Source organism: Trachurus japonicus, unplaced genomic scaffold, assembly GCF_045865225.1.
Source record: "Trachurus japonicus isolate A0001 unplaced genomic scaffold, Traja_1.0 AP030150.1".
NCBI lineage: Eukaryota > Metazoa > Chordata > Actinopteri > Carangiformes > Carangidae > Trachurus > Trachurus japonicus.
Window position 1 is genome coordinate 100,194 of NW_028220283.1, and position 13,935 is coordinate 114,128.

Sequence of the window (13,935 nt, forward strand, 5' to 3'; positions counted from 1 at the left end):
GTAAATTGAAATGCAGCAATCTGGTGTGATTTGAGAGCAAAATCACGAAGCTTTCTGAATTATCACTATCAATGCTATGGATTGGACACAAGCTATGGATTGGACACAAGGGTTCATATAACTTTGGAAAATAAATCATTAGTGGGGTCTGAAAAAGTCAAACAGAGCTGGTAGCTGATGTAATAGTGTGATAAATAATTTCCCAGGACAACTCAAGCTTTTCCAGGACCTTTGACACATTTTCTCAATTTCCATGTGTTTTCCATGACTGGATAACCATTTTCCAGGTTTTTCCAGGACACGTGGGAACCCTGACTCACCTTCTACAAAGATTTATTAGAAGTATTTTCTTGTTAAAATCCATTTGTAAATAATCTCTGAAGACAAATGAATAGGCTATTTTAAGTTTATCCACTCCGTAAAAGGTGTCTGTATCCTGTCTTAATTTCTTTTGTGTCAACAAATTATTGCAAAATGAGTTCATTCACTGCTAATCTACAGTACATGTTTCTACAGTAAGAACAGCAAAGTTTAACAGCAAAGTCAGAATAAATTTAATCTGGAAACAAATTAAAATTTTCACAACTAAATTGAATGAGTGATTCCTCCTGTTGCTGCTGTGATTCACTACATTCAGGTAGCCTAATGTTAGAGATGGGCTTGCTTGGGACTTGTTTGTCTCAATTATAAGTTTTTGTGATTTGTGACAAGATAAACAGCCTCCACACTCCACAGACAGCTGTCATTAGCCTGTTCTTAACAAGATGACTGCAGCAGCTTCACAGTGTTTCTCAAATAAGAGCTTTCATTTTACTGTGCTCTAAGTAGCTAGTGTTAGCCAAACAAGCACTGAAATATGACTCATATTTAAGCATGTAGAATAAGTGGTAGGCTAAGTTGTTAGCAGGCACCACTGGGAAGTCATGTTGATGGCTTTATAACTCACGAAGGTTTTAGTCGCTCCACATTCACGTCTGCAGCACATGGAGTTATACAGAGTTACATCTATGATGCAGCGGCGTGCACTCGTACACGCGCTCTCACAGACACAGCGCACGGCGCGAGGCAGCCCCGCCCCTCAGTGAGACACAGAGAGAGAGGAGCAGCAGAGAGGAGCAGGTGAGAAAGAGGCAACACAATCGCGAATCGGTCAGAGAGAATTACAACAGGACACTGTACGCCGTCCCAGTACGCCGTAAAAAGTCCCGGTACGCCAGGGGTTAAAATCTATAAGTGCCAGTACTCTGAACATTTTCTACCAAAGTCAAGGTATGGCGAGTGCCATACACCGCCATACCCAAATGACGCCACTGGCGGCGGGTGATGCGCGCTGCAAGTTTGTCATTTTATACTTTGACATGGACGGAGGAAACAGCGACGCCAGAGGCCGAACCTCTCCCAGGAGGAAACAGCTGTTTTGGTCCGGAGGTCCGAGCTCAGAGTGACCAATAATGAGTTTACTAATATACTTAACCAGGATTGATCTGATACACTGAGAACGGCTGCCCAATGTAAGAAACAACAACTAATAAACTAATAAAGAAACTCACATTTATTCAAACCCTGTGTATAAGATGAGAGGTGTAGGCTACACTAATCACAACATGAACAAACACCATGAAATCAGCGTAAAGGACGCTCTCTCTCTCTCTCTCTCTGTCCTCCTCTCTCTCTCTCTCTGTCCGTCTCTTTTTTTTCTGTGATAGAGATGCTGAGTATACTGTAGTAGGCTATATACTGACTATCTGATACCGAGGCTGTTGTGGTGGACTAAGAGAGCAGGGTTTCCGCTACATGTAATTGATCGTGGCGCACCGCCACGGCAAAATAAAAGCCGCCACACCTTCAGAATAATGCTTTTTTTTTTTTTTTTACTTAAAAAAAAAAAATGTTGTTTCATGTTTATATTAATGTAAATGATTGTATTAAATGTGATTTCGGCACAAAACATGGTGTTTTCCCTGAAATATGACGCTACGCTGCAAATAGCATACCCTTATTTTGAAAAACCAACACCGGAACACCGGAGTCACCACCTGCCTGTCTAGCTGCGGCGCGCGAAAGACGAAGAGAGAAGGAGAGACACTAGTCCGACGTGGAGGGAGAGAAAAGGGTGAAAGAAAGGTACCTAAGCTAGGTTATATTTGATACAGTTTTGTTAAAACCAGTGAAAAACGACCCTAATGTATAGATGGATTAGGTTACAGAAAAAATCCAGAGTCGGGAAAAATGTGTTATTGATTGGTTATACGCATTATTGCTATCATTATTTCAGAGAGATTCTTATTTTTATCTTATTTTTGTACCATTGACACTTGTTAAAGCTGTACAGAAATGGCCGTTTGTCCTGTTTGTCGCGCCGAGTTGTCACGAGCTGCAACACGAGTTTACCCGAGTGAGGAAAACGAATTTGATTGGTCGTTATCGAGCGGGCGGGATATTCAAAGCTTGAGGCGAGACCGAGCTCCGTGTGTGTGTGCGTGTGTCAGACGTTGAATGACGGATTACGGATCCAATATCAGTGGCTGGTGAATCGTGTACAGGCTGACGTATAATCCGTGCGCCTGCATTATCCAATGCGAAAAAAAAAAACTACACTAAAATACACACTTTCATCCCAGATTTGCTCAAAAATAGAATTTTGCACAAAGTTTGGCCTACATCGTCTGATAGATGAGTTATTACACTAATTTTATGAGGAAGAGTGGGCTTAAATTCAATTTTCTTTTCTGTACACCTTTAAAGAGAGATTACTGTAGGCCTAATAAAGCATGTTGAGTCTTTGGTTATAGAGAGAGATATTATTTTGTTGTAGATTAATTTTTAACTATAAAATTTATTTTTCTATTGATAGAGGAAACCCGTTACAACAACAACGTTTTGAACAGCAGGACATAACGTTAGCTTAGGTAATGCCCAGGTAATTTTCTGCCATGACTCTTTTCTGGTTACATTTTCAGATGAGTATATTAAACTATTTTCAAAAGAAGAGAAAGGTTCCAGAGGAAGAGAGTCAGGTAACCTTACATAAAGGAGAGGCTCAATGTTCTTGACTTATTGTCGTGATGTTATTCCCTCAAGTCAATTGATAGATAATGATGTGTACCATTATAAGTGTAATATTTAAATATTCCTAACATTACCTGCGTGGTATTGGTCATGATGTGAACAAATTTAACACTTCCCAATATTATATTAGATAAGAGCACAGGCAGAAGTAGTGCAGGAGGTGAGTGGAGGAGAGAAAAGAGGAGAGGCAGAGAAGGAGGTTGAGCATGGTGAGGCAGCAGAGAGCAGCAGCGAAGGAGACAGAGGGAGGAAAAAAACAAAACACAGGGAATCCGGCTGGGACCCAAAATGGACCGACATAACCAAGTTCCGCCCATGGCTGTACCACACTGATCAAGGTGAGTATTAAACATTACAATATCATGCAATTTAGTTTTTATTTTTCATTCAATTTAATTTCAATTGAACAATGACTGTGCCATTAATTTTGACCCTGTGCCTGCAGGAATGTTCTGCAGGTTATGCCGCCAACACAAGCAAACTGCAAAATCAGGAGTGGCCAAGCGGCCATTCATCGAGGCAGGATGCCAAATCTACCGTGTTGATTATTTAGATAGACACATGGGGACAGATCACCACAAAAATAGTGTGAAATCGCAAGCCTTATTGGCACAAGGTGAAGTTCCTTCAATTAAATGTCATAGATTAATTTAATAGCTAAAATGTCTCTGGTATAAAGTTTTTGTTAAAATAACCATCAAAGGTCATGTTTATCTGTGCTTGCTTTGCATAGGTTCTTCAGTTATGACAGCCTTTGACCCCATCATCAATATGGAGCACGAGTCCATCCTTGGTGGCTTTAAATGCCTATATTATCTCACCAAGAGGGAGCAGGCACATCACACTAACTACCCAGCTCTTTTGGATCTGGCTGAGCTGCTGGGCTGTAATTATTTCAAAAAGCTCAGGGTAATGTTACTGTGGTCATATTGGTCATATTTGCATTATTTCATGCTAACCTCAGAATCTTAATATTTTATTTCATTTACTCTTAGATTGGGAAAACAATAAATTACAGGTCTCACACTATTATTGATGAGATGCTGGAGATTTTGGCCACTGTCGTGGAAGAGCCAATTCTGAGAGACATCCACTCCTCTGTTTCCATTGGTTTAGAGGTGGATGAAAGTACAGATGTCGCTGTGACAAGACAGCTGGATCTGCATGTCAGGTAGAAATTCAGAGGGAATTATTTCTGATTGAATCTGAATTATATTTCTTTATGTTTACAATTCATCTGTTTATGCATTTTAAGATATATGGACAAGGAGGGACAGCTTTTCAGCCAGTTCCTGGACCTGGTAAATGTCAGTGATGGAAAGGCAGATACCATTGTGGCAGCTATTAAGGAAGTGCTGCACAAAAAGAAGATTCCTACCCAAAGGCTTTTTGGATTAGGAACGGATGGAGCTGCTGTAATGACTGGTATGAACTCGCAACATAACAAAGTAGAATATTCATTGGGATTCTTAACATGAATTAGTTACTGCATGTATGTACTCATTTTGTTTTATTCTTGAAACAGGGAGGTTGAATGGTGTAGCAAAGCAGCTCCAAGATGACTTCCCTTGGTTGCTGCCAGTTGCATGTGCTGCACATCGCCTCGCCTTGGCATGCAAGGATGCCTCATCTCATGTAAACTATATGGCCACCTTCAGAGACCATTTGCAGCAGCTCCATCTGTATTTCCATAATAGCGCCAATCGAACTGCTGTTTTAAAAACTGCAGCACAGTCCCTGGGCTTGCAGGCCTTGAAAGTGACGGTGAGATCACAGAAAAATATACATGTATTGCATCATGTAACAGAAAGTGTGACTATTGTGCACTACAGATGAACTTTCTTTAGTATTAGCTTTTATCTCAAGACTGAAATATTTTTCAGGAAGTAAAAGACACCCGCTGGCTGTCACAACACCTAGCAACCACCACATTGCAGCGAAACTTGCCAGCTGTCCTGGCTGCTTTGGCTGAAGAAACCGAAGTCAACAAGTGCCCTGTAGCCAAGGGCCTTTATGGTTTCTGCTGCACGTATCGTTTTGTTGCAGCAGTGTACCTGCAGGCAGACGTGCTGCCACATCTGGCTTGGCTCTCAAAAATTTTCCAGAAGGAAAATGTAAACTTCCTGGCCATTGTGGTATATTGATGTGTTGATGAAAAGAAGGGATTACCGCTGACACGTCTTCGCTTGTATTCAAAAAAGAAGTTTATTAACAAGAAGAAGAACAGTGTACAAAAATGCCGAATCCTGGAGTATCTCTGGTCCAATATGAGATCTCTCTCTCCTGGCCCAAAGCTCTGACCTTATATATGTTTCTAACTCCAAACACTCCACCTTCTCCAAACTAAGGAATGCAACCAATCAACAAAGACTTCCTTGATCTGGATTATTTACTTTCTGGGATTTAACCTCTTGACCAAATTGATAACCTTTGGGCCACCATAGGTCAAGGAAGAAGACACCCTCAGGCTAAACAAAACAATCATCAACTTTCCAACAGATCAAGTTGCTTCTAGGCAGCATCTGGAACCCATTAAGCAGAGCATCAGTTGACACATTCCTTCAGTTCAGAGAAAGCACACATAATATGAAGATAAGATAATACAAGACATTTAAGCAAGAAAGTTAAGGTGTATAATACACTACATATTTCCCCCCTTCGAGGCTCGTAGAGTCTCGACACATAAAATACAACATACAATCAAATGATTATCATAATGAAACAAACAGACACTCTTATATAATGTCTATAATGAAACAATCATTAGCAATAAAACAATTTGTGGAGTGTGAGAGCGAAAACCCGCCAGGCAGCCAATCTTCCTTAAAGTTTCCATCAAACAATCAAGACAGGAAATTCTCTCACGGTCCCTCTGCCTTAGGCAACCACTGTTTAGCACTCCAAACCAATTAGAAAAGAAGAAATTCTTAAAACTTGAATGAAACAATTCAGTAGATACATATGAAAACCTCAGACAAATAAAATCAAAACAGTATCCAATTTCAGGCTGGTCAACCCATCGGATCCTCCATTGGACCTGTCCCTGCCTAACATTACTCTCCCTAAACGTCAAAAAGAAAGAAAACATCTGAGGCTCCAATATCCACATACTAGCAAAAACATTCAATAGTGAGTACATATCATCATGAAAGACATCACACTTTAATGTCTAAAAGCATTCCATAAAAACACCAAATTAAATTATACTGCAGTTCTTCCACAGTGTCAATCTTCAATGTGGTCAAAATACTTAAGTGTCCATAAAAAAGGGGAGATCCTCCGCGCTTCAGCTTGACGAACTCTGGACCGGTGCGTCTCAGGGCTGGAGACGAGCAGTGGAGACAAAGGGAGGACGCTGGAGCACACGGTCAAATAATAGACATTTATTAAGGTGCGGCTGCTGACGTTTCGACACAAGGTCTTCTTCAGAGCAAACGCTCCGTTTGCTCTGAAGAAGACCTTGTGTCGAAACGTCAGCAGCCGCACCTTAATAAATGTCTATTATTTGACCGTGTGCTCCAGCGTCCTCCCTTTGACTTAAGTGTCCATGTTCAGGGCCCTTCACTTCATTCACATTCTTCATGTTTAGATGACTGAATCTTCTCAGAACATCTGGGTCCCCGAACAGCCTGGCACTTTCACAGTGATCTCTCTCCTATATGTTCTAGGAGGGAGAGAGAAAACAAACCAGTATCTTTGCAACAGCAAATACATTTCAAACATCAAATGCACATAAACACATAAATCCCTATATTTTTACTAAATCAGTTTTGCAATTGTATCCACAGACTTCTCATCCATTATCCAAGCAGAAGTCCCCTCCTGCTCATGACATCTCTTCACAAAAATGTGGCAAAAACCTTGCAAAATTTTGACGAAAACTTGGTTAACTTGGCAAGTGACTGAGCATCCACCTGGTTATAACCCAATCAGTCTATTTAAGCAAATAAAATTCATATTTAAGCAAATAAAATTCATACTATAACCTCCCCCCTTGCAACATGGGCCAACCCATGTGCTTCTTGAATCGTCAGACCTAAAAGGGCTGAGAGCACTATTATCAATCCTTCATGATTCTCCAAAGACCAATAGAATCTTAAGTGTCACCTCTACCTATCCACAACTATTTCTTTATTTCAAGAACAGCTTCCTTTTTGTAATTATCTCAACTTTTTAAGGTAACCATACAACTTCACACTGTGTAAATTAAGCTTTTTGAATATACTGTATGTTACTGCAATAAGTATAGTAAGCTTGCTAAATTTCTAATTTGTCCTTGTATTATTTAATTATACATTTTACACTGGAACTTTAAGAGGCAGCAGCCTCACACTTTGGCTCAAATTGGGCTGTTGACCTGAGTGAGTAGTGGATCCCAGACTTACACTGGAGACACACAATTTTCTTACCATGCCATGTTCTGTCCTATTTCATTTTATTATGAGAAAGCCACTTTTGTGGATAATTGAGTGAGACTTATAGAATAAGATATTCTTTTTTTTTTTCCAACAGTAAACCAACTAATCAACATTTACCAACACAATGAGTTTAAACATATTAAGAAATATTTCTTATGCAGGCCTACGTTTCATTTTATTACACTATGGCAATAACAATAATTCTTAACTATATAAAGGAAAAGATGGAGAATGACAAAAACAACTGTTTAGACTTCACATTTCTGCTCATACTACATGTTACTGCCAAAGCAGTGCAATTTTACTTTCTTTACTTTAGCATCTGATGCATGTCAGTTTGGTCAATAAATGCTAAACTACAACTTATGAATCCTACGAGGTTTCACTACTATCAACAAAAATCAAAACAATACAACACATGAGTGTTGAGGAGTGGCTGTTCAACACTGCAACTTTAACCTCATTCAGACAAGTATAAGTCAAAATATGTCCTTATCCTGATGTTGATATTTTCTCCTGCACTTCCTAAATGTTGTTCTAAATCTTGTTTTAATAATATGCCAGGCAATGCAATGGACAGTTGAGACATAAAAGGAGAACAAATTAACTGGTTTTAACGCTAGTGTCATCACAGAACACAAAACATCTCTTCTCAAAAGTACAGATAGGTATAGGCTCCTGATACCAGTATAGGTATTGTAGTTTTTTTATTTTTGTAGCAGAGCTCAATTGATTTTGTAAGAGGTACCAACTGACACCTCCCTTTCGGATTTTCTGAGCATCCCTAAAATCCTAGCTGCGGACCCCTGAGAGGGTTCAACAGTCCTCGGAATGTCATTACCTGACCTCTGAAGCCTCCTCTTGTGATTCCTCTGAAATTCCCTCCGAAATTTCCTCCTCCTAGTTTATTACACTCACGGGCAAAATGTCCAACCAGTCCACAGATATAACACACTTCAGGAACTTGTTGAAAATTTGGATTAAAGTTTCCTCTTGCTCTCCCTACATTTCCTTGACCTCTTCCTCTCCATGCCTGCTGCTGCAGACCAAAGGTCGGCTGTGCATTATAAGCAAAAGGTACCGCTGCACAAGGCTGTGGTGCCTGTGGTTGCAGCTGTGGCTGTGGCTGTGGCATGGGCTGATTTATCTCAGATTGGTTCTGCATAACTACTGCCTGCTTCTTCTCCTTCTTCAGTTGAATCTGATTTAACTGTCTAAGGATCTCCTGATCTTGGCCCTCCTGTTCATGCTCTTTCTTTCTATACAGCTCTACTTGGTATGCTATGTGATCTGTATAAACACTCTTTATCATGCTCCCTAGACCAACCACTTCTGCTAATTTACTCCTCACTGACAGAGGCAACCCCTTCTGAATTTTAGCTCGCAAGATTGATTGCTCCATCTGACTGTCATCCGAATCATGTCCTGTAACATTTCTCCATACCTGATGAGCTCTTGACACATAAGATCTCGGATTTTCTTCTTGTCCTAATGGTTCAACATGAACATTATCAGGGTGTACATTTGTTGGAAATGTATCTCTTAACGCTCTATACAGTCGACCTCTATTTGCTCCAAACAGCTCTGAATCGTTCACAGTAGATCCCACATATCGATTATATCCAGCTTTCTGTAAAATCTCTTCCATGGCTGGAACCCCAATAATATTTACCAGAAGTCTCTTAAAGTCTCCCATGGTAGGTTTTGTTCCCACCATAATCTCCTTCAACTTTAAAATCCAAGGATGTGCTCCATCCTGAAGAACGGGTAATTGGTCAAATAAATCTGGCATAACTGTATCATCCCAAGGTTTATACACCGGATTCTGTCCTCTGATAACCACTGGACAGATCTTATCAGACTTATCTTCCTCCCTTGCTGATTTTTGGGAGGCTTTTTTCAATAACTTTTTCTTTTGCATTTGCAAGTCCTGTAATTGTTCCTGTAATAATCTCCGGCCTTTTGGTGTGGTGTATTGGTCCAAATATTTAAGGCATTGATCTATACTTTTATCAATCCTACTTAAAGTTTGTCGTCTCTCTTCATCTTCCCTAGAAACATGTTTTGTCTTGGCATGCCTTCTTGAAAATGAAGGACTCTCATTATCCAAATCTCCATTACTATCCCTATTCTCATTTTCATCTTTGCTTTCCCTTTCACTTCCTTCTCTTAAATCCTTCTCCCTTTCTGTTCCACCTCTTCTTCTTTCTGCACTAGCCAATAACCTTCTAACTGCTAAATCATATCCTCCCACAGCTTTTTCCTCATCACTCTGATCTTCGACCTCCTCCTGACTAATTACTGGGAGCTGAGGATACATTTCCCTAAACTCCTCCTCCTTCTCATAAGGTGAGGGTCTCTGTACTGGGACCAAATGTGAGAGGAGTATATCAATCTCTGCCATCAACTTTTCTACTTTCTTTACATTCTTTTCTACTTCCTCTACAACTTTCTCTACAACTTTCCCATAACCTTCATCCATTTTTGACCCTAGCTCTTTTCAAGCAACTGGAGAATATCAAGCTCTATTTGTCTCTTCTCTTTATATTTTTCACCTTTTTATTATTTCGATCACTTCATGTGGACACCAACAACTGTATTATTTTGATTAATAATTTAGGATTATTCTTCTAGTTCAACAGGAGTATGTACTTCTGGATTGTTTACATCTATTTTATCATTGTCATGGCTCCCATTTATTCTTGTGCTTAACTTTAACTTAGCTAATTATTAACTAAATATTATTTAGTTTATTTATATTGATTAATTCATTTATAACCTCTGTATTGCCAAGGTCAGCAAAAGAAAGATGAAACAAATAACTTCAAAGGAATTCCTATCAGATCTATCAAATTACAAAAGCTCAACATCAGTTAGCCTTGATTAATCAGTCAGTTGCCAAGTCTTCCTTCTAATTAACTACAACATATGTATGATGCATGTACTGTAGATGTGTGTACTAAATGTAAATGAGTGTACTATTATCAATCAAGCTAAATATGCATCAACAATGTCAGAAAGAGTCTGTGGATAAAATCACACTGGCCTTTATCACTGGATCCAGATGCATGCGCTGTCGTCTGCAAGCCTCAATCCTTGTGATCCAAGCCAGCTGTCCTCTGTCCGTCTCTAGACACACCTCTTAAACTCTGGTCTCCTCCTTGAACTCTCGCTCCATGAAGGGAAGACAGACAAATAGTTCAGTGTTTTATAAAATCACTAGATACACAAAACACATTCCTACTGCAAGTTTTTCCTTTCTTTCAAAAATTCTGTATTATAACTTTAGAACGTTATAATTTTCATAAAAACATTCTCACTTTAAATAAGTGTTTTCCCAAAATTAATCAGGCTTTATCAAAAAATTCTCCACTACACAAAAAGTTACTCTTCCGAGGTTCATAAGTTTCTTATGGATTTATTTTCCCAAAGGTCCCCTTAAATAGAGGCTCATAGCAAGTTAATCACAAAGTCCCCTTAGAAGATTCTTAAGGTTTATTTCTTATTAAACGTCCTTTAAAGGCTCATAAACATCCTTCTCAGGCTCATATTTGTTAAAACTTAAAGAATATATAATTATATATATAATATAACATATTATAACTTAGTCAAACATCTTATTCTTATACGTTATTCACTCTTATACCTTATTCAACATACACTCTATCATATCAATTACTCATAAACTTTATTCACAAAAGAAAACCGGTCTTCACACACACACACACAAAAATGGGGATTTAACAAACAAACACAAAACAAGTGATCACATATGTATTAAAGCTTCTTTCTAACTCTTTATTCTAACTTTATTTTTACTCTTAATAAACCCCCCTTTAACCTTATTTCTTTTAATATCCCAAAATGTCCCTCTATTTTACCTCTTTTTACTCAAAAAATCCCTCTATTCAAATCCTTACCCCCCTTTAATCCTTACTTTTTATATACCCCCCTGTAACTTTCCCTCTATTGAAATCTTTAACCACCTTTAACTTTACTCATCCTTACCCCCCTTAACCTTAAGTACCCCCCAACAACCTTTAGTACCCCCCAACAACCTTTATTCCAAATTCCCTATACCCCCCTTTTTGCGTTGCCTGCAACGCAAACAAAAACCAAAAGCCAAAAAGGAAAGACCAAAAACCCCCCTTAATTTAGAAAAATTTAGAACGATAAACAGCTTCTAATCATCAAAGCAACAATCACCCACACAAAGATTCTTTAACGGTGTGACCCAACAGCAAACAGACAACAGCTCCAACAAACAGACCAGCACATAATATTGTGAAAAACTCACACTTTCCAGAAGCCCAGATCGATGCAGGAGCCGGCTGGCTAAAGCTGAAGAAAAACTGAAGAGCCACAAACACGTCCAAGTTCGTGACGCCAAAATTGTGGTATATTGATGTGTTGATGAAAAGAAGGGATTACCGCTGACACGTCTTCGCTTGTATTCAAAAAAGAAGTTTATTAACAAGAAGAAGAACAGTGTACAAAAATGCCGAATCCTGGAGTATCTCTGGTCCAATATGAGATCTCTCTCTCCTGGCCCAAAGCTCTGACCTTATATATGTTTCTAACTCCAAACACTCCACCTTCTCCAAACTAAGGAATGCAACCAATCAACAAAGACTTCCTTGATCTGGATTATTTACTTTCTGGGATTTAACCTCTTGACCAAATTGATAACCTTTGGGCCACCATAGGTCAAGGAAGAAGACACCCTCAGGCTAAACAAAACAATCATCAACTTTCCAACAGATCAAGTTGCTTCTAGGCAGCATCTGGAACCCATTAAGCAGAGCATCAGTTGACACATTCCTTCAGTTCAGAGAAAGCACACATAATATGAAGATAAGATAATACAAGACATTTAAGCAAGAAAGTTAAGGTGTATAATACACTACACCATAAAAGAGCAGGTGCATTATAAGAATCTATCCCTAGACTTTTTCAGGATTTGTAAGCAACATAACCTATGAAGCTATTTTTGTGAGTCATGTATTGTTACAAAAAAGCTAAGCATTGTGTGACTGCCTTTATTAGGTGCCAGTGACAAAGGCCTGCCTGAGGTCCATCCGGGATGCAGCTGATCAACAGCCACACGGGTCTCCTAGCCCGGCTCCATGAGGACCTAGATGACCCTACTGGTTTAGGAACGTTTAGCATCATGCACGAGGAGGAGAGACACAGGAGAGGCAGACCCCGGGGTGAAGAGACAAGGGAGGGTCTCTGGTCCCGTTTTAGGACCCAGGTACATTTTTGATGGCTGTGAAGTTAAATAATATAATCAGTGAATCAAATAAGGTCTTCAATCTATCAATTAGAAAAGTTACAAATTTTCTATTTTGTGTCATGTTTAGGTAATGGAGCCTTATCTAGATGGCCTGCAAGACAGCCTAGACCGCCGGTTTCAACACCTTGACATCCTGGAAGCCTTTCAAGTGCTGGGACCCCAGGCAGCCACAGAAGACGATGCAGTCAACACAAGACATCTTCGGACCCTGTCTACAAAATTCTTACAGCATCCAGAAAATCCAGCACTGCTGCAAGAGTGGACATCATATAAGCAGCATCTGCTAGTTGGAGCCTTCAAGGTAAAATGAGAATTTAAGCAAGAGGGTAATTATACTGTATAGAAAGATGATTGAGGACCCCTAATCAGTGTTATACATTTAATGTGTTTCAGAATCTGGACCAGCTCAACATGATGATGAAACTGGCATCCCAAAATGATGAATGGGGACAGCTTTATCCATGCTTGAGCCAGCTAGCAGCGATTGCATTAACAGTGCCCATATCATCCGTCAACTGTGAGAGAGATTTCTCTACAATGAACAGGGTCAGACATTTGGTTAATAGTAAACTGTAAGTCAGAGATGGTTTGGTTTCTCTTAATTTTCCACACCCCACTCACTTTTAATTGTTTTTATGTGTAGGTGAAGACAGACCTAAGGAACAGGCTGCAGGGGGACCATCTGGCAGCATGCATGCTCCTCAGCATCAACGGACCACCTCTGAAGGACTTCCCTTATGACAGAGCCTTAGAGCTCTTTTTCAAAAAGCCAAGAAAAATGAAGTGCTCTCAGCCAGGCTGCAAACTGTGCCATTAGATTAGACAGATGTATACGTTTGCTAAAGTACAAACATTCAGTTTGTAGTCACTATTTCAAATGTTAAAAAATTTCAAGTCTCACAGGAGACAGGAGGGCACAGTTGTGTATGTAGTTGTGTTACAGCCTTGTACTTTTTGTTTCTTCGTTTAGACGTTTACTGTTGTTGCCACAGCGCTAGTGTGATGCCCACTGATGTGTGCCCACATTTGTGGAGAATTTATTTTTGTTTTTACAGAACTCACCTTTGAGAGCTTCTACAGTTTGACCAGTAGGTGGCAGTGTAATGCCAGGTGATCATCCCAGGGGGCAGGCATTTTCCGGGGTTTCCGCCT

The 13,935-nt window shown here is 39.6% G+C and overlaps 1 protein-coding gene and 1 pseudogene across 1 annotated transcript; one reads left to right on the forward strand and one right to left on the reverse strand.

Annotated features, from left to right (window-relative positions):
- Positions 1-3,516: 3,516 nt before the first annotated feature.
- On the forward strand, positions 3,517-13,600 carry LOC146960644 (zinc finger protein 862-like; annotated as a pseudogene).
- LOC146960645 (uncharacterized) lies at positions 6,386-9,937 on the reverse strand. Its single transcript, XM_085772200.1, has 2 exons — positions 8,659-9,937; positions 6,386-6,424 (listed from the first exon to the last, which is right to left on the reverse strand). The coding sequence occupies exons 1-2, from the start codon at positions 9,889-9,891 to the stop codon at positions 6,386-6,388; spliced, it is 1,272 nt and encodes a 423-aa protein (XP_085628326.1). The 5' UTR covers positions 9,892-9,937.
- Positions 13,601-13,935: the final 335 nt, after the last annotated feature.

Coding starts and splice junctions, on each gene's coding strand:
- LOC146960645 (XM_085772200.1), bottom strand. CDS start 9,891: ATGGCAGAGATTGATATACTCCTCTCACATTTGGTCCCAGTACAGAGA. Junction 6,425..8,658: donor AGAAGGAGAAGAAGCAGGCA/GTAGTTATGCAG, acceptor CGTGTGCTCCAG/CGTCCTCCCTTTGTCTCCAC.